This window comes from Sus scrofa, chromosome 13 (assembly GCF_054392235.1).
Source record: "Sus scrofa isolate SSC_HxYL_T2T_F1_AM1 chromosome 13, Sscrofa_HxYL_maternal_Yorkshire_Landrace_v2.0, whole genome shotgun sequence".
Lineage (NCBI taxonomy): Eukaryota > Metazoa > Chordata > Mammalia > Artiodactyla > Suidae > Sus > Sus scrofa.
In genome coordinates, this window is record NC_139395.1 from 173,010,450 (window position 1) to 173,035,369 (window position 24,920).

At 36.6% G+C, this 24,920-nt stretch overlaps 2 protein-coding genes across 63 annotated transcripts in view; one reads left to right on the top strand and one right to left on the bottom strand.

Annotated features, from left to right (window-relative positions):
* Positions 1–5,904, top strand: part of ABI3BP (ABI family member 3 binding protein) — a 277,985-nt gene extending 272,081 nt beyond the window's left edge. For all 50 annotated transcript variants that reach the window (XM_084991540.1, XM_084991569.1, XM_084991544.1 and 47 more), the window contains 3 exons: positions 471–632; positions 3,244–3,366; positions 4,652–5,904. In XM_084991540.1, coding sequence (XP_084847666.1) covers positions 471–632; positions 3,244–3,366; positions 4,652–4,767 — 401 coding nt within the window. In that variant the 3' untranslated portion in view covers positions 4,768–5,904. The remainder of the gene's footprint in view (positions 1–470; positions 633–3,243; positions 3,367–4,651) is intronic.
* A 306-nt stretch (positions 5,905–6,210) lies between these two features.
* TFG (trafficking from ER to golgi regulator) overlaps positions 6,211–24,920 on the bottom strand; it is a 35,603-nt gene continuing 16,893 nt past the window's right edge. Inside the window, exons 5-9 of one of the 13 annotated variants that reach the window (XM_084991589.1) lie at positions 20,991–21,158; positions 16,270–16,398; positions 10,803–10,901; positions 7,745–7,785; positions 6,211–7,025 (exon numbers count right to left, since the gene is read on the bottom strand). In XM_084991589.1, coding sequence (XP_084847715.1) covers positions 7,751–7,785; positions 10,803–10,901; positions 16,270–16,398; positions 20,991–21,158 — 431 coding nt within the window. In that variant the 3' untranslated portion in view covers positions 6,211–7,025; positions 7,745–7,750. Of the gene's footprint in view, positions 7,026–7,744; positions 7,786–10,802; positions 10,902–16,257; positions 18,635–20,491; positions 21,159–24,920 lie in introns of all 13 variants that reach the window. The other 12 variants (XM_084991587.1, XM_084991588.1, XR_014824947.1 and 9 more) reach the window with 12 other exon arrangements.

Consider the following 24,920-nt stretch of genomic DNA (forward strand, 5'->3'; position numbering starts at 1 on the left):
ATTCAACATTGAGAGCCCATGATGTTCCAGGAACAAGGTTAACATTTTGGAATCTGCTTTCATTCATGTAACAGATCAACTCTAACTTTGTTTAATAATGAAGTCAAGATACAGCACCCTCATTTCCACTTTTAATAACAAGTCACATTAAAGCAACTGTTTAAATTGTATAATATGCTGAAAAAAAAATCTAAATTTGTTCTTAAAAGGATGCTCTCTACATGTAGCACTGCAGAGTCTATTCAATACTGACACATACTGCTCCAAGATTTACCTCAGTATTGATAAATTTAATTAGTCGTTTATGTGTTTAAACTCCTATATTTGGGGCTCTAATACTTAGCACTGGAGGAAACCAGGTATCAGCAAGTTGACAATGAACTCTTCAAACTACTTACTAAAAAGTTTTTAAGACACTTCATTACGCAAAGTCAGATACTAAACTCAAACCATGTGCTTTCTTTATGCAGCAGGAAGAGATGCCATCTGGACTGAGAGACCCTTTAATTCAGACTCTTACTCAGAATGTAAGGGCAAACAGTATGTCAAAAGGACCTGGTATAAAAAGTTTGTAGGGGTGCAGCTGTGCAACTCTCTCAGATACAAGATTTATCTGAGTGATTCCCTCACAGGTAAGCTGGGCCACAGTTGTTTTGAGCCTTGTCCTTCAGGGAACACTTTGCACACTTCTGTAAATTGGCCTTTCCTATGGACACCTGTAAATAATGTGTGACATAAATACAAGTTTTGGCATTTTTTTGAGAAAGATGTTACTGGAATCCACAATTTGAAATATGCTGTTAGAAAGTAAATAATGAAAATGCAATTTGAAACAATGCCATCATGGCAAACTTGAACGCAGAAAAACAAGCCACATCCAAGGTAAATAGCCAACCAAGGATAAAAAACCTCCTGGTAATAAAAATCAGTCATGGTTATTATAAAATCACATATTTAAGATTTTAAGTTTGTCAGAGACAAGAGCAAGATTAAAACATCGAGTCAGGGCTCTTGTGGTCAGTAGGTTAAGGATCCAGTGTTGTCATTGCTGCGGCTCTAGTAACAGCTGTGGTGTGGGTTTGATCCCTGGCCTGGGAACTTCTACATGCCATGGGTGTGGCCAAAAAATGTAAAAACAAAAATAAAAACACTGAGGCAGAAGGGCTATAACTCCTTACCCCAGACTCAGTGGGTTATCATTTTCTCTTCCATATTCATACAGTAAAAATTTTAAATAAGTAAGACTTACCCCAGCATAGAAAGGCAGGCATTTGTTCAATCATTCAACAACTATTGCCTGCTTTGTTGGGAAACTGTTCTAGGTATTGGGGGCAAGACAGGAAGTAAGACATTCCTGCTCTTTGTAGCTTACAATCTAATGGGGAGAGACAGAAAACAAACATGTAAATAAGAATTTCATATAGTGCTTTGAAGGAAAAAAAAAGGATGAGAGGAAATGACTGAATGCAGTGAAAATCGACAGAAAATGGCTAAATGAAAATGCCTTTAGTTAGAATGGTTAGCAAAAGCCTCCTTTGAAAGGTACCACTTGTGCTGAGAAGAAAATCATGAGAAGGAACCAAGGAAGCAAAAATGGAAGGAGAAACCACCAGAGGTAAAAGGAAAGAAACACAAAGGCCTGCGGCAGAAAATGCCTTGCTTGCTCCACTAACATGGCTGAGGTTGAGTAAGGGGGAGATCAGGCAGGTGAAGCTTGAAAACCAGGTAAGGAATCCAGGTTTTATTCTGAGTATAACAGAAGACTGCTGGAGAGATTTGGGGAAGGGAGGAAGAACAGGGAAATACAAGGTGAAAGCAGAAGTGCCAGCTGGGTGTCCACTCCATAGTTCAGTCAAGGAACACTGACTGAAGCGATAGCTTGAACCAGAGTGAAAGGAGGCGGGTGGGCAGGGGGTGGGGGTACAAGAACAGTGAAAACAGATTATTTCAAACAACTTCATTATTTCACGGCCACATGTAAAAGAATGAAATTATTACACTCCTTAACACCATACACAAAAATAAACCCCAAATGGATTAAAGACCTAGATATAAGACCAGACACTATAAAACTCTTAGAGGAAAACGTAGGCCAAACACTCTCTGACCTAAACCACAGCAACATATTCTCAGATCCACCTCTTAGAGTAATGACAGTAAAAACAAAAATAAACAAATGGGACCTAATCAAACTTAAGTTTCTGCACAGCAAAGGAAACCCTAAACAAAACGAAAAGACAACCCACAGAATGGGAGAAAATCTTTGCAAATGAATCAACTGACAAGGGATTCATCTCCAAAATTTATAAACACCTCCTACAGATCAATACCAAAAAAACAACCCCATCCAAAAATGGGCAGATCTAAACAGACAGTTCTCCAAAAAAGACATACAGATGGCAAAAAAACACATGAAAAGATGTTCAACATCACTCATTATTAGAGAAATGCAAAATGAACACCAATATGAGGCACCACCTTACACCAGCCAGAATGGCCAGCATCAAAAAGTCTACAAACAACAAGTGCTGGAGAAGGTGTGGAGAAAAAGGAACCCTAGTACACTGTTGGTGGGAATGTAAATTGGTGCAACCACTGTGGAAAGCAGTATGGAGATTCCTTAGAAAACTAAAAATAGAACTACCATTTGATCCAGCAGTCCCACTCCTGGGCATCTACCCAGAGAAAACCAAAAAACTCAAGAAGACACATGTACTCCAATGTTCAGTGCAGCACTATTTTCAATAGCCAAGACATGGAAACAACCTCAATGTCCATTGACAGAGGAGTGGATCAAGAAGAGGTGGTACATATTATATACACAATGGAATATTGCTCAGCCATCAAAAGGAACGAAATACCAGCATTTTTAGCAACATGGATGGACCTAGAGATTATCATGCTAAGTGAAGTCAGCCATACAATGAGACACCAACATCAAATGCTTTCACTGACATGTGGCATCTGAAAAAAGGACAGACTGAACTTCTTTGCAGAACAGATGCTGACTCACAGACTTTGAAAAACTTATGGTCTCCAAAGGAGACAGTTTGGGGGGTGGGAGGATGTGCTTGAGTTGTGGGATGGAAATCGTATGAAATTGGACTGTGATGATCATTGTACAACTACAAATGTAATAAATTCATTGAGTAATAAAATAAAAATCTGAAAAAAATTTATTTCAGAGTTGCCTCTATCAAAGAAAGTAACACTTCATGGACCTTTTAATTTCTTTTTTTTCAGGAAAATTTTATAACATAGGAGATCAGAGAGGCCATGGAGAAGATCACTGCCAGTTTGTGGACTCATTTTTAGATGGACGCACAGGACAGCAACTCTCTTCTGACCAGTTACCCACCAAAGAAGGTATGTTTTCTGAGCCTCCTCATAACCAGGAGGCTCTCATAAATTAACCCAAAAAGCATTCAAGCTGAGGAAGTAATCACTTTAAAATAATTCTGTAGTACACAACTTTATCTGCCTAGAAAGACTTCACAAAAGACCTTAATATAAAGACTTTAATAGAAGTTTCTCAAGTTTCCTCCCATTCCTTAAGCTGCTGTTCCTTAGAGCCAATGGAAATTAAACAGATTTACATAAATGCATTCTACTTCAGGAAAACCTAAATTTGCAATGTCAGCTATAAAAGTGCAGCATTTCCCAAACTTAAATCATTCATGTATTACCTTTATAGTTTTTGTCACACTGAGCACACAGTGTGACAGTTTTCTTTATTCCTTTAAAAAAGTTTTTTAAAGACAGCTTTACTACTTTGATAGAAGGAAAAAAAATATTATTTGCCTTATAAACAAACACAATTAAAACAGTTCTGCTGAGAAATGACTAACCACTGCAACTCGCTAAAGGCACATTAGCACCAAGCTGCTTAATGAGGATTGAAAGGACTGAAAACTGACTTAGCCCCCCTGCCCAGGCAGGGTAGGAGAGGATAAGTTAAATATCCATATTACTCAGGAATTACCAAGAGAGTTTATTTAAATACTTAAAATTATTTGATTAGTCTTTTGAGCAACACATTTTGTTCCCTAGTACTAAAAATACCAGGCATAGTAAAAGATGACTCAGTGAGATCTGTGTACTCATTAACAGGAAGTAGAAACTGTTGCCTCAGAGGAAATGGATATAAAATATACTGTAAATTACACCTATTTCCATTTTACAGTCACAGCAAAAGCTTTTAATCATTTAGTGTAGGAAGAAAGATTTCACCAAAGTTTAATTCTTAGAAATTTAACAGTCTTAGAACTACCTTTCTTTTGTTTCCTAACATGTTAGTATAACACATCTTTACCAGGTCACTTCTTCAGAGCCCACCACTAGTCTGTGTACACAAAGTATACTTTCACGTACTGTGTGTACTGAACTTGGTCAATGACAAAACAAAAACTCTCCCAAGTCCTGCCTCTTGTCAGCTTTCTCTCTCAAACACTGCCCAGCATCCTATCCTGATATATTGCCAGCCCTTACTACTTCAGCAAAGACAGCAGTACCTCTGTTGCTATTCACTTTCTAAAATACTCTGTTCTACCTAGCATAAACTTTAGGCATTCGGTGACACCCTTCAATCTATGAGCAGTGAGGACAAAAATAAAACATAGCAGCTATTAAAATTAATTATTTTCCCTCTCAGGCTATTTCAGAGCAGTTCGCCAGGAACCTGTCCAATTCGGAGAAATTGGCGGTCACACCCAAATTAATTACGTCCAGTGGTATGAATGTGGGACCACAATTCCTGGAAAATGGTAGATGCTACAATCATGTTCAAAAGTGCCTTCTGTTTCAACATGGCAAAAAATAATTGGAAACAGTATGATATTTGTCACATGCATTTAAAGCTCTTATGTTTACTATGTATAAAAGTTTAAAATCTAATTAATAGCAGTATTAGATGTTTATTAGAAAGATTGCTAAGAATATTTATCAGGTTTTACAAAGTCATTTTAAAAAAGCAAGATATTGACATTAACAGAATAACATTTTTTGGGGAAGCTGGCTCCCTTTTCATGGTATTTTAAGAGATCATTGTATATTATTTATCACATTGTTGTAATGATGTTTTGAGATACTTTTATAACAAAATTAACATCAAAAAACTAATATACTTGTTAAAATATTTACTTTTATTGTGTATTCTTCCTACTGGTGAGTTAATTCCATAAATCTCTACTTAGTTTAACTTATTAGGTCAAATTATCTTCAGCATATAAATCTGGGAGGAAAAAAGTCCTAATATTTACTTGTTTATTTAAACTTCAACTTTTCAGCAACAGCTGAGTATCTCTTCTGAAGCGTTTAAATATAGCCACTCATGCTAATAATATTTCCTTAAATATCTGCAAGTTATGTGATTAAAATTTTGTTTAAATCAGTAAATTCATATTAGCTAAAAATGGAATTGAGAATTTGATATAGCATTTCAAGACACCTATTTTGTTCTTTCTCTACCCCGAAATATGTTAGTCTGAATTTTCTTTGTAAAACTATCCCTTTAAGCAGCTGTGTTCCTGCTGTTTTTAATTCAAATCAAGCTTTATGCAGAAACTGTAAAGTCTAAAGCACAAAAGGATAATGCATGATGAAATCCCTATTATTTTATAGGGTATTTACTATATTTTTAACACAGAAAATCTCTAGGAATGAATGTTACCAGAGGCTGTTTTCATAATTCTATCTAACTCAACTCGTAATGAAAATCTCATTTTAATTTACAAAAGTAGTGTTCCACTTCATTTGGGGAGAGAGATGGGAATGTTGCATTGTTGCCCTCATTCTTAAAGGAACTTTCTTTGCATCCTTTCAACATGCTTCAATTTTATCAATACTACATTTTATGTTTTTCAAACAAGTATTAACTCTGCAATAAAGAGATGTAGTTTTTTTTAAGACTGAGTTATCGCTGAATGGTTCACCTCTGTAAGGAAAATTCTAAGTTAGGATCCTCTCTTTGTATTTTTTAATACAGTATCTATTGTGTTTATGTATAATGCTAATCTATCTTTCCGTGAAATCCACTTTCAAGTTTCATTGGTTTATTAAGCCAAAGGACAAAATTCAACAGGACTGTGCATTTCTGAATAGAAAGGCATAAGATAAAATGTCTACATTTCAAGACCAAAACATCAATTTCTATTGCTTTTTTTCTCATGTCTATATAGTGTCAATGACTAAATTAAATTACAAGACCATTAATGGATTCAATCATCTTTATTAACCTATCAGTGTTACATTTTATACATAATATCTAGTTGTCTTTTCAAAGGAATCTACTTTAGTACATCATGTTAATAGTAAAAAGCCAAGTAAGATGACTGAACTTCAACCTAGCATTTTAATATCCTCTGGACAAGGCAAGCTAGAAAGTCAATCACTTTGCACACATTTAAGAGTAGTGTTCCAAAGTAACTAGGAAGCTGCTACACTTATTTTAAGCAAGGGAGGAAAAGAACTTTCATTTTGGTCTTTTTTTTTTTCCCAGCAAATTATACTCTCAATTAACAGCAACAATAAAAAATGCTCTGCTTTTTAAATTTCTGAACTTCAATACAAATTAAAATAGTAGTATTGGAGTCTTTTGGGAGGCAAAGAGCTAGCAGCTACAATCATCAGTGTAACTGAGCCTCTTTATCGGTAACCTGGTCCAGGTTGGGTATAGCCCTGACCAAAGGGAGGACGGCTACGTGCATAAGGGTTAGACCCACTTGGAAGAGGGGTCATGGTACTTCCAGGAGGTGGAGTAAAACCTGGTCTGGGCTGATAGGCCCCGGGTTGGCTTGGAGCCATTCCAGGTTGTGAGGCAGGGGCCACAGTGTAATTAGTAGGCTGGGAAGTCTGGGTAGTGTAAGTCTGTGGAGGGTAACTGCTCGCCTGGTACTGCTGTGGTGGTTGAGCAGGCATCTGCTGAGGCTGGCCAGAAAAGGCAGGAGCCGGTGCCTGGGAAGTTGGTTGCTGGCCATATCCCTGGAACTGCTGAGGTTGTTGGGGTCCGGTCTGCTGACTATAGCCTGCTGAAAAGGCAAAACATGCAGATCTTATTTTTTCTTTTGGTAAACATTTTTCAGAGAATTAGTCTTACGGTTATGGACCAAAAATGATGAGAAATTTAACAAACTTAATCCTGAGTACTTTTGTAACAAGTAGAGTAGTAGATTCCATATTTCAAGACCACATAGTATCAAAGAAGTGTTTTCCAGATAATTTCTTAAATCCTCTAAAACTAAAACTACTACATATATTCTTCTACTGCAACTTCTTCTAAACTATATAATCCCTGAGAGCAAGTGCCTATTCTAGCATAACTCCCAGTATATACAGTAGATGCTCAAATGATAAGTGTAGAAATTAATTCAAAAGCTAGTTATTAACCTGGTTTTGAGGGGAAGCCTTAAAACAGTACCAAATAAAAAAAACATTGTAGAGAATATTAAATGAAACAATAGTGCTACAAACATCTTACTGTGCTAATGAGATGCTTTAAGGTTTATTCACACTATAAAAACTAAGCCATTTAAGAATAAACATTAAGTGCCCATTTTCACAATTCTTAAAATCTTTTTTGCCTTTATAATTCAAACTTCTGGCTTAGCAGTAACAAGGTAACACATGAAAGCATATCATATTGCCCCACAAAAAGCAACATCTATATTCATTAGTTACTAGGATGTAAAATTTTGTAAAAGAAAAGGTCTGCTTCACTAAAAACTTTTATCTCTACCATGAAACACACCTGCAGCTACTTGCAATGAAACCTCTCCATTGACTGGAATCCTGTCAGCATTAAATACCAGATACATAAGAAAATTATTAAAATATGTACAACCCTGCATTAAAAAAAATAAAAAGGATTGAATGAATTTGAGTATATTCTGAACTCACCTTGAACCTGGGTTCAAAATTTACTCATGAAAGAAAGCTTTTTGACATAGTCCATGAATAAAACTGGAAAAGGTCACAGAGGGAAACTGCCAAACCAGCAGAGTGTCAAAGATGGTCCAATGTTACCACCACCAAGCAGAGTATTTAGTTGACTAGTTCCATATCTCCCAAATTCAAGTTAAAAGGACTAGCAGGATCAGAAATACAAAGATAATAATTTGAAAAGAACTAAACTTTACTCAGTGAAGACCCTGACTAAAATCATTAAGAGCAAGCTTAAATTTTAACAAGTAAATTAAATATCTAATGCATTTTACTCACGGTAATGTCTAAATACGAAACCAAAACTTTGAATGTCATACAATTTCTTCTATCCTCTACATAAATGTAAAGTGTTTTACTGTCTAAATTTTTGGAGAAACAGAAGGACTCAGCTTTTATACTGAAAATGCCTATTCAACTTAAGATCGTAACTGAAATCTAAACCAGCTTTTTAATAGAATCTTGGGACAACAATATCCTTAATTATTTCTCAAGAGAAGGGATAAACTCTATGGGCATATGATGTTGTTTCATTAGCAACCTACTAGTGTTTGATCAAAATGTGGCAATACCTCTATTATGTATACACTCTCCCTCCCACTGCCATCCTCTCCTTTGAAAAACAAAGTGAATCAGTAACTTTGGTAAAAATGACAAGAAATGGTAAGAAATGGAAATTCTGTGGTTTTTTAAATAAATGAGTATTACAGGACAAGGAATCATATGGTCCACAAAGCCTCAAGTACTTACTATATAGCTTTTTATGGCAGAAAAGTCTGTTAATCCCTGGTCAAGGGTGGAGAACACAGAATGAGATAGCTAAGTAATCAACTGCAAAGTTGAGTGTACTGAATTCTGGTCTAGTTTCCCCAATGAATGGCATCAATACATCACAACTCTTTGAACCTTGGTTCCCAAATTCATAAAATGAGTGGATGGGCCAAGATCAGTGGCTCCCCAACCCTGGCTGCACTTTAGAATGACCTATAAAGTTTTTAAAGTATCAAAGCCCAAGTCCCACCCCTGACAAATGAAACAAGATCTCTGGGAGTAGAGCCCAGGCACCTATAACTTTTAAAACACACCTCTCCAGGTGATTCTAAAGCACAGCAAAGGTTGAAATTATCTGGATTAGATACCTAGCTCTTTTCCACTCAGATATCTATTATTTCTACAAATTGTGTAATTTGTAACACTGATTTTTCTTTAAAGGTCTATATCCTAAGCATAAACTCTCCCCAGTATTATAGTCCAAGTTAAAATTTCCACATAGTTTATATAATAAAAACTATTACCTACATGTTAAATCACTCTACAACAAATTAATCTGAATAAATTGCTGTTTGTATTAAAATATGTCCAACTCTGATGGTAGAACTTTATGATCTAGTTCAGAGGGTTGGCAAACATTTTTCTGTTAAAAGACTAGGTAGTAAATATTCTTGGGGGCTATGTGGTCTCTGAAACTTTTAACCCCAAAATTTATGCATTTTCATAATGGGTTTGAAGCATATTAAGAAAAAAAAAAATAGAACACATGCTTGCTTTAATAGTTGTACCCTGTCATTTTTTATTGAGGAAAATAATCAGGCATTTTCAAGTCAGAGTTCCTTAGACTCACTGATGGCAGCTGTCTACTACATGGAGCTTTAATTTCAGATTTTTTTTTTTTTTTTTGTCTTTTTGTTGTTGTTGTTGCTATTTCTTGGGCCGCTCCCGCGGCATATGGAGGTTCCCAGGCTAGGGGTTGAATCGGAGCTGTAGCCACCGGCCTACGCCAGAGCCACAGCAACGCGGGATCCGAGCCGCGTCTGCGACCTACACCACAGCTCACGGCAACGCCGGATCATTAACCCACTGAGCAAGGCCAGGGACCGAACCCGCAACCTCATGGTTCCTACTCGGATTCGTTAACCACTGCGCCACGACGGGAACTCCTAATTTCAGATTTTTTGATGATACTTGAGTTGGTATTTATATTTAATGAGAATGTGTACAAACTCCTTTTAAACCAACACTCTAGATTTATACCTGGGCTCCAGTGGTTGTACTTACTAGTTATGATTACTGACCCCCATATAAGTTGCTTAATCTTTCCATACCTGAAATAGGGATTGCTCATGAGGTTGACTTTTCTCCCATTATTTACTGCCTTTTCTTTGCTCATTTTTGTATTGCAGAGTTAATCTAATTTTTAAAATTACAGTTGAAATTTTGATACTTAAATCTTTGACTGTAAACTCAGAGTTAAACACAAATTCTCAGATTTAACAAATGTAAAAACTGCCTGAATCTTAACCACAATGTTCAAAGCTATACCAAAGAGATTATTATGTTCTTAGTTGCCCGAATTATGTCTTACACATTTCTACTTTTATGGTCTGTTTCTGGTATTCCTACATACTTTGGGGGGATTTAAAAACCCATGTAGCTTAATTTGGTTCTTATTTAATAAGATCACCTCTTTCCATGTATGAGGGAACTGTGAATATTTTTTATAAGTATTAAGAGTATACTGGCATAATTAAAGTATTACATAAAAGGGAGGAAAAATACTGCATTTTTACAGCTTTAAGTCACCTAGCAATAAGTTGATCAAATCAGTAGGAGCGAGCTATGTATTAAAAAATTTTATACAAGTTATTAAAGAATCCTATGATTCTAAGTTTTACCTATCCACTGACAAACTGAAATGGTGACTTACAGTAAAATTTTTACGCAAAATATTTACAAATAAATAAAACAAATGTTATTTTCCCCAATAAATAAATACTTAATACCTACTATAACAGACAGGTCAAGGGATCAGGAGGAAAGAGTTAAAGTTTAATGAGTACAAAAACTGCTCCCTCCGGCTGCCCGCTCACCTGAATACTGAATACCGTACTGCTGTGGCGGCTGGGGCGGCGCCTGTGGCTGCTGAGTGCCATAGCCAGCCTGCTGCGGGTACTGCTGGTACATCTGACCTGAAACAGACAGGACGAGGAAAAGAGGTATGTTTAATTCAGCAGAAGAGAAATATTTTTAAGGCACATTTAATTCTCTCCCTATTCAAACACATGAACACACTGAGTACCAAGACACAACAACATGTCTGTTCCCCTTTCAATGTCTACGAAGAAGAGAAGAATGAACAATTTAGTAAGTGTGGCTACTCTGTTGTGGATTAACTGCAGAGAACTCTAATAAGGCAGCAAATAGCAGTAGCAATTACTTCAGAAATTCCAGAAAAACAAATGTTTTCAAACCCAACAGCCAATAGATATGTACTACTACTATTCAGTAAAGATCAAGTGAGTCAAAAATCAAAAAATAAAAACCTGAGAAAAGGGATAAAAACCACTAATAGCTCCTAATCTTTCCCAAAATACTATCTTTGTCATCTAAAGGTTTAAACTTTTGTTACCATATGAACGGACTCTGTGGTATAGCAAAGATGCGAATCTCTTGTACCAGAACTCAAAAATAGGTCAGGCATTTAAGAACAGTTTGTGTTTCCATCATATGAGTGTGCTAGCCAATCATGTGGAACATGACAAAGTCTAAATGCACTTTTTAAAAACAGCTGGGGATGAGTTCTTGGAAATAGGAGTCCTATTTCAGGGTCACAGTTCCTATGCACACTTATTACCTGTGATTTCCAAACAAGTAAAGATTTATTGGTTCATGTCCTTACCATCTCTATCACTTTATAGTTGTTCTAATGGTGGATTTAGCTAGATCTAATGGCTAGAGTAGCAATAAAACTTGAATTGTAATATTTAACTAGTATTTAAACTTTTTAAAAATCTAGCTAGTATTTAAATCTTTACAATACGTTGCTGATTCTTCAAAAAAAAAAAAAAGATGGCCAAACTACCTGCTATTAGTCAAAAAACTACAGGTAAATAGCATATTCTGGCAGAAAAAGACAAACAGTGGGGGGAAAAGGTCAATGATTATCTAATGCCATTCAAATTGAGGAGCGAGGAGCAGGAGGCAGCTAGTGCTCACAGGCTGAGATCCCAAGACAGAGCCCACTCTACTGGACTGGGTGCCCAGCTCTATGCACTATGCTTTTTTTATAATAGAAATATAACTTGCTTAATTATGTTTTAGGCCTTTAATCCTCTTCCCAAATACAACCAAAAACTGCCAAAAAGATTCTTAAATTCTTAATGATTCAATTTCAAGATTTAGAGACAGCACAAAAGGTAGTATAGAAGTTAACCACCTTCTAGGGGATACTGCCTTAATCCTAGACTGTATTTCATAACTAAATTTTAGAACAGAAGTGACTAGGATCTGGTCCAGAAATATAATCAAAGGGTAGATATGTGTATAGCATTTGACAATGGGTTCTAATTCTTAAAAACCAGAAGGATTAACTCCACAATAGAAAAATAAAGAACTTGCAATAAATATATGGGAGAAAACAGTCTACTTCATTAGCAATCCCTATCTCAGATACAGAAAGATTAAGCAACTTACCTGGGGTCAATACATCAAAGCTGAAAAAAAACATCAGTGAAACCCACATAGGCTCTAAGGCATTAGTTTAAAAGGAATTTTATACACACCATCTCATTTAATGTAAATATTCACTTGGGTATCATCAAAAAGTCTGAGATTAAAACTCCATGTAATAGACTGCTGCCATCAGTGAGTCTAAGGAACTCCCACTCAAAAAAAAGCATAATTATTTTCCTCAAGAAAAAAATGACAGGGTAAAAGGAATGGATGGATGTATAATTGACTCACTTTGCTATACACCTGAAACACAACACTGTAAATCAACTATATGCCAATAACATTTTTTAAGAAATAAAAAAATAGCTATTTCCTTGCCAAACTACAAATTAAAAAAAAAAAAAAAAAAAAAAGACAGGGTACGACTATTCTTAAAGCAAGCACATGGCTCTATTTTTTTCTTAATCTGCTTCAAATTCATTGGGAAAATGCCACCCTTTGGATGGAATTCCTTTTACTTATTTTAAATAAGTAAATACTGTGACTTAAGTCCAAAATGGGATTCTTTGTCACAGTATTCTGAAACTTAAGAAGTCTCTGTGCAGTTGTAAACAATGAGGGAAAACCTGACATACAAGAAGAAGGAGAGAACTACAAGATATATTAAGCAAAAAAGCAAGGTGCCAACACAGCTTGGAGTAAGCTATGTTTTATGTATCATATTTTCAGATTCAATGGTAGAAAAAACTAAAAATAATAATAATAATAATAATAAAATGTATTACCTAAGGGGGGAGAGAATAGGATGAAGCAAAAAGCAATGGTGAGGCTTCTGGGACTGTACTTTGTTCCAGAGCCAGCCAGCCTCTGTGATGACCCTCAATGACTCCTGCACATGTGACTCCAGCATGTGACAACAGGTTAGTATTCTTTACATTTTTAGAAATTAGAAAGAGGACCTCCACAATACAAAAATAAGCAAAGAACAAGTAATAAACATACAAGTATTCACTCTCATATAATCTCCTCCTATTAAACAGGACTGACCTATAAACCATTAGAATACTGCAGAAATGACATGACATTTCTAAGGACAGGTCATAAAAGACAGCCATCTCCTATCACTCTGTCTTGATCATTCACTCTGGTGGAAGCTGCCATGTAATGAGGTCATCCCAGCAGTCTATGAGGCCCTGTGTGGTGAGGAAATGAAGCCTCCTGCCAGTAACCATGTGAAGAAGTCATCTTAGACTTCAGCTCAGGTTAAGCTTCAGATGACTATAACCTCATGAGAGACTCTGAGCCAAAACCACCAAACTAAGCTTCTTCCAAATCCCTGATTCTGATACCGCGAAATAATAAATCTCAGTTTGGGAGTTCCTGTCGTGGTGCAGTGGTTAACGAGTCCGACTAGGAACCATGAGGTTGCAGGTTCAATCCCTGGCCTTGCTCAGTGGTTTAAGGATCCGGCGTTGCTGTGAACTGTGGTGTAAGTCATAAACACGGCTCGGATCCCGTGTTGCTGTGGCTCTGGCGTAGGCTGGCAGCTACGCTCTGATTCGACCCCTAGCCTGGGAACCTCCATATGCCGTGGGAGCGGCCCAAGAAATGACAAAAATAAATAAATAAACAAAAAATAAATCTCAGTTTTTTAAGCATCTATGATTTGGGATAAATTGTTAGATAGCAATAGATAATATACATAGTTCTGACTTCAGAACATGTAGGGTTAACAGCTATTTTTTTAAAAAGACTTAAGACACATAGTCAAATGGAAAATGTGAACCTTGAGGCTAGGTGGTTAACAATCTGACTAGGAACCATGGGGTTGCAGGTTCGATCCCTGGCCTTGCTAGTAGGTTAAGGATCCTGTGTTGCCATGAGCTGTGGTATAGGTTGCAGATGTGGCTCAGATCTGGCATTACTGTGGCTGTGGTGTGGCTGGCAGCTACAGCTATGATTAGACCCCAACCTGGGAACCTCCATATGCTGCAGGTGTGGCCTTAAAAAGACAAAAGTAAAAACAAAACAAAACAAAAATATTTCTGGGGAGTTCCCATCGTGGCGCAGTGGCTAACAAATCCGACTAGGAACCATGAGGTTGCGGGTTCGATCCCTGGCCTTGCTCAGTGGGTTAAGGATCCAGCGTTGCCATGAGCTGTGGTGTAGGTTGCAGACGTGGCTCGGATCCCGCGTTGCTGTGGCTGTGGTGTAGGCCAGCGGCTACGGCTCCGATTAAGACCCCTAGCCTGGGAACCTCCATATGCCACAAGAGCAGCCCAAGAAATGGCAAAAAGACAAAAAAAAAAAAAAAAAAAATTTCTGAATTTAAATCTCAGAATTATTTAGATTACTTCATATTCTAAGAGACTTGCTAAGGTAAAATATGTGGTTTTAAAGGTCCTAACTTGCTATGTTGATTAGTTGTAATAGGTTTTTATGCTGATTATTCTGCTTATTGATCTAAATACCTAGTGATGCCAAGGACACATTAATATACACGTCAAAAAGTATTAAAGTAGCCTATAATTCATCTTGGGAACTGTAATTTTTATATATATGTATGTATACACACACACACACACATATACTTATCCCCCCCCCATGGCCATGTATGCAGCATGTGGAAATGTCTAAGCAAGGGATCGAACCCAAGCCACAGCAATAACAACACTGAATCCTTAACCAATAGGCCACCAGGGAATTCCTAATAACTGATATATTAATCTAGAGCTGTGCTATCCAATGCAACAGGTAATAGCCGCATATGGCCGCTAATAATAAGCACCTGAAATATGATACACTATACATATTTTGAAGAGTTTTAATGTCACACCCTGGATTTCTAACATATATGAGAAACAGAACGTAAATCAATTTTTTTTAATACTTATATATGTAGATACACTGGATATACTGGATTAAATAAAATGTATGATAGGAAATCATTTTACCACTTAAAAATTTTTTTAAATGTTTTACTGTAACTGATAAACTCAGCCAATTGCTACTGGTGCTGAAAAACATGCTTCTGGTGCTGAAAATAGATCATATTGCCACCTGGCCCCTTTACACAAAGAGTTATAGCACCACCTGGTGATTGTTTTAAGGTAAAATATGTGGTTTTAAAGGTCCTAACTTGCTTGCATGAGCAATTCAAAGAAATAACATTTTAACATCTAGAAGGAACCGTAGATCAGTAGCCACGTGGCCATAATCTGCAGAACTGCAAGGGTTTCAGTGATGCCCCTCAGTGCCTGCTATCCTGAACTGCAGCCCCTCAATTCCCTTCAATACTATCAATGACCCATGACTTGCTTTAAATACTGAGCTTTTAAGTTCTATTTCACTTAGGACTAAAGACATTCTTTTAAAACCAGTGATTTTGTCCAATTTTCACAATTTGCAGTGGGAGAATATCAAAACTAATCACCTGAGGACACACCATTTAAAGAAAAGTTTGGCTTAAAATACACTGCTTTTTCCATAAAAGACATATAGCTAACTACACAAAAATACAAAGGGCTATTTAAAAAATCTACTTATCCAAAGTTATGCTTTACCTCTATTTTTTTAAATCTTTTTAAATTACAAAAATGCACTGTTGAGAAAGAGGGAGGAAGAATGGAATAAAACAGCACCTAAATATTATGCTTTATACTTAAGGTTTTCTTTTTCTTTTCAATAATCAGGAGCGTACCTGACATTATTCTATTTGCTTTTTTTTTTTTTTTAACCCAGAAGCACACTACATCAGTAAATCAAAAATTTTCAGAACCATGTTCATAGCGTGAGTACACATATAAACTTTTCACTATTACCAACAATCCCACAATAAACACTTCTGCACAGGTGCTCTAGGCTCTATTTTACCTTCACTCTGACCTGCTTGAGTCAGAGCTCCTGTATATGGTGGCTGCTGTGGCTGAACTCCTGGTGGGTGAGCTGCAGAGGAGGAAGAAGCAATGCTGTCGGGAGTTCCTGAACGGTCTTCTGCAGGAGCACTGGGTGGCCCTGGGTGGTCATGAAAAGTCAGCTCAGTTTCTAATACAAGACCTTTCCCCAACAAAATCAATTAATAAGTTTGCTTAAGAGACTAAAAATAAAAGTACTATAGAATAAGCATAACCCAAATGTAGCCTTTTATACTGATAAACACACTATTTTCCCTTTGCTCCAGTCTCTTAAGAATCCAAAGCTACAACTGGAAATCTTTCCCTATAAAGTGTGGAGTGTTATATTACTGAGTCCTATACTGCCCCTGGAAAAAACCAAACCTCAACTCAATGATACCTATACTCTCCACTTTATGCAATCTACTTTTATATCACCCAAAAGTATCATTTCACTGTTCAGTAGAACACCACTCCCCATAAAGTTCAATTCTCTGGTTTAGTATTCAAGGGTCCAAACATTTCTCACAGCTCCTTTTCTCACATGTCCCATTCAGCTAAACCTATTTCCTATTCCCCTAATATAGCTAACATTTTTTCTGCCTCTAATTTATTTACTACTGTTCCATTGTCCCACTTGCACACATCTAAATAAAAATTCTTTAAAACTCAGCTGTAACTCCACACTTTGAGTAAGACTTTTCCACCCATACTTTTTCCTACTTGTAAACTTCTACAGAGTGTACTTTTATTAAGACCCTTACCAACTTCCTACTCTGCATTTCTAACAGCCCTTATCTTCCCTCTTACACTAGGAGCTCTTTTGGCCAAGCTCTCTTCTGAGTCTCTTCATTTGCCTCCTAAGGCCTAGTTCTCTTACTCATGAAACCATTCAAAATTCTTCTAAAATAATGAACAAAGAAGCAAAGGGAGAAAATTCACTATAGTTCCAATACTATAACAGGTAAAAAAGACATTCTGAAGACAGCTGTAGATATGTTTACTTCTTTAAGTTTTTCTTATTTAGGCAATATAGAAGAGTGGTTAAAGCACAGGTTTTAGAGCCAGACTGCCTAGGTTCAAATCCCAGTGCTGCTACTTTAGAAGCTGTGTAATTCTGGGCATGTTACTTGATCTCTTTCTGTGCCTCAGTTTCCTCATTTGTACAAAAGAAATACTAATTCCTACTGCATAAGGTTACTGTAAGGATTATGAAGTTAACAAGAGCTCATAGCGAGTACTGATAAAAGCATACTATGGGGGAAGGAACAAGAGGGGCAGGAGGTTAAAAAAGTCCAAAGTACTATATATAAAATAAATAAGCTACAAGATTTATTATACAAGAGAATATAGCTAACATTTTATAATAACTATAAGTGAAATACAATCTTTAATACAAATCAATATGTTGTTCACTTGAAACTTACATAATATTGTACCAACAACTATACCTTAACGAAAAAAATTTAAAAATTAAAATAAAAAAGTGATTATACAGCAAGAGCTTATAAAAATGACTACCACTTAGAAAACTCCACATAAGTACTTGCTATTACCAGCAGATGAATTTCCCTGAGGACAAACCTCTATCCTTTGAACTGGTATATCCTAGAACTTAACACTGTACTAGGCTCACAGATGGAAGCTGATAATCTAGGTATTGATGAGAACCTAAACTAGAATAACAAACAGTAAGTGGTAATGCAAGAGAAACTGATGACTGTCAGATTGCTTCTGCATACCACCATTATACTGATATTTATCAACATGTAGACAAATAAATACATACAGACACATCCCTCCTAAGAAGGACAACAAAGATAATACAAAAACACTATGGTATTATCATAAAAATATATATATTACTTTGATTCCTCTTTTCTGTCTTGTATGTAAGCTATTAGTTAATGTTGCTCATTCTGTCATAATACTCCATCCCTCCTCCTTCCCATGTCCACATTCACTACTGCAGCCAAGTTTTTCACCACATCATAACCTAAGTGACTACAAAGTATCCTGGCATTTTCTATGTGTACAGTCTTCCTTACTTCAGTTCAACATACAAAGCTACCAGAAAAAGTCTTCAAATATAATGTGAATCATATTATTCTAGTCTATACCATATTCTAATGAAAACTTTTAAGCCTGACCTTATATATAACTATTTTATTTACTCTTCTATCTGCCATATCTTGAAGTCTTAAATATTAAGAAGCTATAATATTAACTTATTTCAATTGTTCTAAATGTGTGTTTTTCAGATGGACTGTCTTATCTTTTTTTTTTTGTTTTTTTTTTTGTCTTTTCTAGGGCTGCACCTGCGGCATATGAAATTCCCAGGCTAGGGGTCTAATCGGCTACACCACAGCCACAGCAACGCAGGATCCAAGCAAAGTCTGCAACCTACACCACAGCTCACAGCAATGTCGGATCCTTAACCCATTGAGGGAGACCAGGGATTGAACCCACAACCTCATGGTTCCTAGTTGGATTTGTCAACCACTGAGCCACAACAGGAACTCCAGGACTGTCTTATCTTGGTATCTTACTCCACCACGAACATACGTCATATACAATTATCTGTCTTAACTCAGAGTTTCACACAATTCTCTTTAATAAATAATCCCATAAAAGTCTCAAAAAGAAAGAAAATTAATAGACAAAATCCTATTTTTCCAGTTACTGACAATGACAAACTGCTCAGGTAAAACCTCCCACAAGTAACAACTTAAAAACCTGGATAAAATACAATAAAACAGCTATTTGATTACTGGAGGTTAACAAAATGTCAGAAGACACCAGAAAAGAGTTTACCCCCACTGGACTTATAATGGCTAAAAATTGCAAACCCCAACCTCTGCAGCTCCAATAGCAGAAAGCCACAGAGCAAGCAGATAGGAATTTGAAGGGGAAAAATCCTTTGGTAGGGAAGTCACTGAAGGAATGAGACCTAAAATTTGAGTATAAGCTCAGCCCCAAGTTCCCAAGTGACCGTGCAGTTAGGCGGGGAGAGAGTGACACCCTCGAGGGCATAGAAGAAAAGGCAGCACCTAGAACTGAAAGGACTGAGCAGAGCTATCAGCTTCTATAATCCCCTGGGGAAAAAGAAGTAGTCTGAGTAAATGTAAGTCAACTCCCTACTAGAGCAACAGTAACAAAAAATCCTCACAAGAACCTAAAAGAATCCCAAGTCTTTGATGAAATAGCTCAGTGGAGAGAGCATTATGCTGAAGAATTCCAAGTCACTACAACAACAACCACAATATCCAGTTTACAGTCAAAAACTATTAGGAGTTCCCCTGTGGTGTAGTGGGTTAAGGATCCAGCATTGTCAATGCAGTGGCCTGGGTGGCTGCTGTGGTATAAGTTCAATCCCTGGCCTTGGAACTTCCAGGTGTCTCAGGCTTGGCCAAAAAACAAACTCCAAAAAACAAACAAAAAACCATCAGACATGCAAACAAATAAGAATGTGACCCATACTCAAGGGAAAAGGCAAGCAAAAGAAAGTGACTTCAAATAGGCCCAGATGCTGGACGCAGCAAATGTTTCAAAGCAGCTTTATAAATATTTTTTATAGAGAATTAAACAAAAATATCTTCAATGAATTAAAGGGAAATACAATCTTAATGAATGAAAAGATAAGGAATCAAAGGAGAAAAATAAAATTATAAAAGAACCATATGGAAATTCTAAAGCTAAAAGAACAATAATTGAGATGAAAAATTCACTAGAAAGGTTCAACAGCAGATTGGAAATGGAAGGAAAAAATCAGTGACCTTGAGGGAGATCAATAGGAATCATCCGATCTGAAGAACAAAGAATGAAGAAAAATGAATCTCAGAAACCCATGGGACAATACTAAGCTCCCCAATGTATGTGTAACTGAAATCCCCAAAGAAGAAGGCAGTAAAAATGCTGGCCAAAATATAAAAAGAAAGCACAGTATAGATGCTGTTTTAAGGTTAAAAACATTCACATAAAAGGACTTTCTACACTAAAACAATCTAATCAGAAATCTACTTTTAAATTTCCCTAATTTGGGAGTTCCCGTCGTGGTTCAGTGGTTAACGAACCCGACTAGCATCCATGAGGACACGGGTTCAATCCCTGGCCTCGCTCAGTGGGTTAAGGATCCAGCATTGCCGTGGCTGTGGTATAGGCCACAGACACGGTTCGGATCCCATGTTGCTGTGGCTGTGGTGTAGGCCGGTGGCTACATCTCCAATTTGACCCCTGGCCTGGGAACGTCCATATGCCATGGGTGCAGCACTAAAAAGACAAACGACAAAATAAAATAAAATAAATTTTCCTAATTTAAGATCAGAAGAGAATAAAACATCAAATATAACTTAAATCTGGCAATAAATCTGAAGACTATAAAATGACTCAGATTTTTAAAATAACATACCCCCTGAATTCTACTTTTAATACAATGTACCTAAACTGTGTACAAAGGTTATTCTCTAAAGAGGAGGAGGGTTCTACTGACTGGGAGAGAGCATGAGAAAGCTTTCCAAGGTGCTGGAAACCACCTACATCTTGATCAAGTTGGTGTTTTTTATAGGTGTATACATATGTAAAACATTTATACAACTGCCTTTAAGATCTAAGCACTTCACCATATCCAAGTTATCTTCTATTTAAGAAGGAAAGAAGGAATGGGAGGGAAAGACGGAGAAAGGAAATAAAGGATGGAGGAAGGCACTAACTTACCTGAAACCTGATCATCTGTTAGGCCAAATGCTGACATGACATTTTTATTGATTTCATCTTGGTTTTTTAAAGGATCAAAAGCTGACATACTTGCTGCCATCACCTGAGTAGACTGTTTTCCAGAAGAATCAGAAGCAGCAGGCTTTTCTTCCCTACCATCCACAGTATCTATAAAAGGAATAAGCAAAAACTTGTTTCCATTTTATCTATACTTAATAAGGCCTAAAATATACAGAACAGGAAAACACTTATGTGCATATAGTCTGGAAGGTTGAGAGTATCTCTGAATACAGGATTATAATTTCATTTCTTTGTACTTGTTTATATTTTTGTTTGTAAAATCAGGAAAAAAGGCCAGTAAGAAATTCAGGATAAATAATAGCCTTTTCAAAAATTATACCTATGTCCTTCCCTAAGAACTGTCAGATAAGGGGGAAAAAAAATACAAGCTCCTTTACAAACAGAAACATTTTACCCTTTTTTGGAGCCCTATAACCCATACCCTAGTAGCAGACACATACTGTGCACTAATGCTTTATTTTGTAGAAGGATAAGAAGCTAAAGTTATGATATCAACCTTTTATGTTTTATTTCTACTTGTCTACTAGTTCATTACTAAAGTACATGGAAATCTCAAGCCAACACATAATTTTAATTTACTACTTCTTCCTTTAAAATATTCATTAAATTCCTCATCTAAGTCTTTACAGATGAAAGATAGTTGTCTGGCATTGAAAAACTTTTGGTCTCCGGAGGAGACAGTTTGGGGGGTGGGGGGATGTGCTTGGGCTGTGGGATGGAAATCCTGTGAAATCAGATTGTTATGATCATTATACAACTACAGATGTGATAAATTCATTTGAGTAATAAAAAAAAAAGAAGAAAGATAGTTGTCTGGGATTTACTCAAAATGACATGGGAGGGATGGAAATGTGGGGGGTATAGAGCACATGAAACTGTGATTTGACAACTGTTGAAGGTGAGTGTGGGCTCATGGGATTCATTATACTATTATGTCTATTTCTGTCTATGTTTAAATTTTTTCATAATAAAATACTTTGAAAAACGGGCTTTTAAACATTATGAGCAGGTAAATGTAAAACCATGCTTTTCTAAGGATACTAAGGTTCTAAACAGACATTTATACCCTGTTAAGGAAAAGGGGTTCAAGAATAATACACACTTTATAAATAGGAACTTAAGGCCAAGATTTTAAAAAGATATTAAAAACAAAACAAAATAAATAAGTAAACAAAAAGAATACTGCTGACCATTTACTCAAATAACAGATAACTATCAATTCCTTTCTGCTATCAATTCACCAAGGAAGTGAATATAAGTTATGAGGTCATCTCTGTGATCTAAACCAAATTTATCTTGCAAAAACATACATACTAAGTGGAATCCAAGCATACATGGGCTTGCAGCTCTCATTTATTCCTACCATTCCTCTAGTTTCATTAATATTTCCTAAATTTCTCGAAGAAAGCTCCCATAAGTACTCCTTTTAAATAAGTCTGCCACCTATCAAACTACCCATGACATTTTTCACAGAACTAGAACAAACAATCCAAAAATATACATGGGGAGTTTCCGTCGTGGCTCAGTGGTTAACAAATCCGACTAGGAACCATGAGGTTAAGGGTTCGATCCCTGGCCTTGCTCAGTGGGTTAAGGATCCGGTGTTGCTGTGAGCTGTGGTGAAGGTCCCAGACACGGGTCAGATCCCATGTTGGTGTGGCTCTGGTGCAGGCCGGCAGCTACATGTCCAATTAGACCCCTAGCCTGGGAACCTCCATATGCCACGGAAGCAGCCCTAGAAAAGGCAAAAAGACAAAAAAAAAAGAAAAAAAAAAGTATATGGAACCATAAAAGACCCAGAATCCCCAAAGCAATCCTGAGGAAAAAAAACTAAGCAGGAGGCATAATGCTCTCACACTTTAGACAATATAACAAAGCTACAGTAATCAAGACAGTATCCTACTGGTACAAAACCAGACATACAGACCAATGGAACAGAATAGAGAACCCAGAAATAAACCCAGACACCTAAGATCAATTAATCTTTGACAAAGGAGGCAAAAAGACAGTCTCCTCAGAAAATGGTGCTGGAAAAACTGGACAGCTGCATGTAAATCAATGAAACTAGAACACACCCTCACACCATGAACAAAAATAAACTAAAAATGGCTTAAAGACCTAAACATAAGACAAGACACCATAAAACTCCTAGAAGAGAACACAGGCAAAACATTCTCTGACATCAACCATATAGATGTTCTCTTAGGTCAGTCTCCTAAGGCAATAGAAATAAACAAAAATAAACCAATGAGACCTAATCAAACTGACAAGATTTTGCACAGCAAAGGAAACCATTAAAAAAAAAAAAAAAAAAAGACAACCTATGGAATGGGAGAAAAGTTTCAAATAATGCAAGTGACAAGTGACAAGGGCTTAATCTCTAAAATATACAAACAACTTCTACAACTCAACAGCAAAAAAAAAAAAAAAAAAAAAAACCACAACAACCCAATTGAAAAATGGGCAGAAGACCTGAATAGACATTTCTCTGAAGATATACAGATATACAGATGGCCAACAAGCACATGAAAAAAAATGCTCAACATCACTGATTATTACAGAAATGCAAATCAAAACGACAATGAGGTACCATCTCACAGCAGTCAGAATGGCCATCATTAACAAGTCAACAAATAACAAATATTGGAGAGGGTATGGAGAAAAGAGTACCCTCCTTCACTGTTGATGGGAATGTAAATTAGTACAACCACTATGGAAACCAGTATAGAGGTACCTCAGAAAACTAAATATAGAAATACCATATGACCCAGCAATCCCACTCCTGGGAATATATACAGACAAAATTTTCATTGAAAAAGACACATGCACCCCTATGTTCATTGCAGCACTATCTGCAATAGCCCAAGACATGGAAAAACCCAAATGCCCATCAACAGATGAAGAGATTAAGAAGATGTGGTACATATACATAATGGAATACTACTCAGCCATAAAAAGAACAAAATAATGCCACATGCAGCAACATGGATGGAACTAGAGACTCTCATACTAAGTGAAGTAAGTCAGAAAGATAAAGCCAAATACCACATGATATCATTTATATCTGGAATCTAATATATGGCACAAATGAAACTACCTACAGAAAAGAAACAAACTCGTGGACTTGGAGAACAGTTGCTGGGGGAGGGGGAGGGAGTGGGATGGACTGGGAGTTTGGGGTTAGTAGATGCAAACAACTGCATTTGGAGCAGATAAGCAATGAGATCCTGCTGTATAGCACAGGGAACTATATCTACAGTCACTTGTGATGGAACATAGTGGAGGATTATGCAAGAAAAGAATGTATATATATACATATATATGTGTGTGTGTGTGTATATATATGTGTGTGTGTGTATATATATATGTGTGTGTGTGTATATATATATATATATATATATATATATATATATGACTGGGTCACTTTGCTATACAGCAGAAATTGATAGAATATTATAAATCAACTACAACAGAAAAAATAAAAAACCTTAAAAAAAAAGTCTGCTAGTCTCCCATCTTCCTTAACAATTTCCTTCATCTATTTCCAAGGCTATATCCCAAGAGAGTATCACACCAATCTTATGATTATTTCCTCTCACACTGCAACCTTCCACTACCTATGCATTCTTCCACTTACTGCAAAATAAATTCATCAGGAATGTATGTCCACTATCCTACTAGTTGCTCCAGTACCTACTGCAATAGGGTGATCCAGTATTTAATGTAGCCGATACATCATTTGCCTCACTGAGGAAAGCAAATGTCCAAACAGTTCCATCACAGAGGCAGAGTACTGGAGAACAGTTAGCCGCATGTTTCTGGAAGGGCAAGCCACATGGTTCTAAAGAG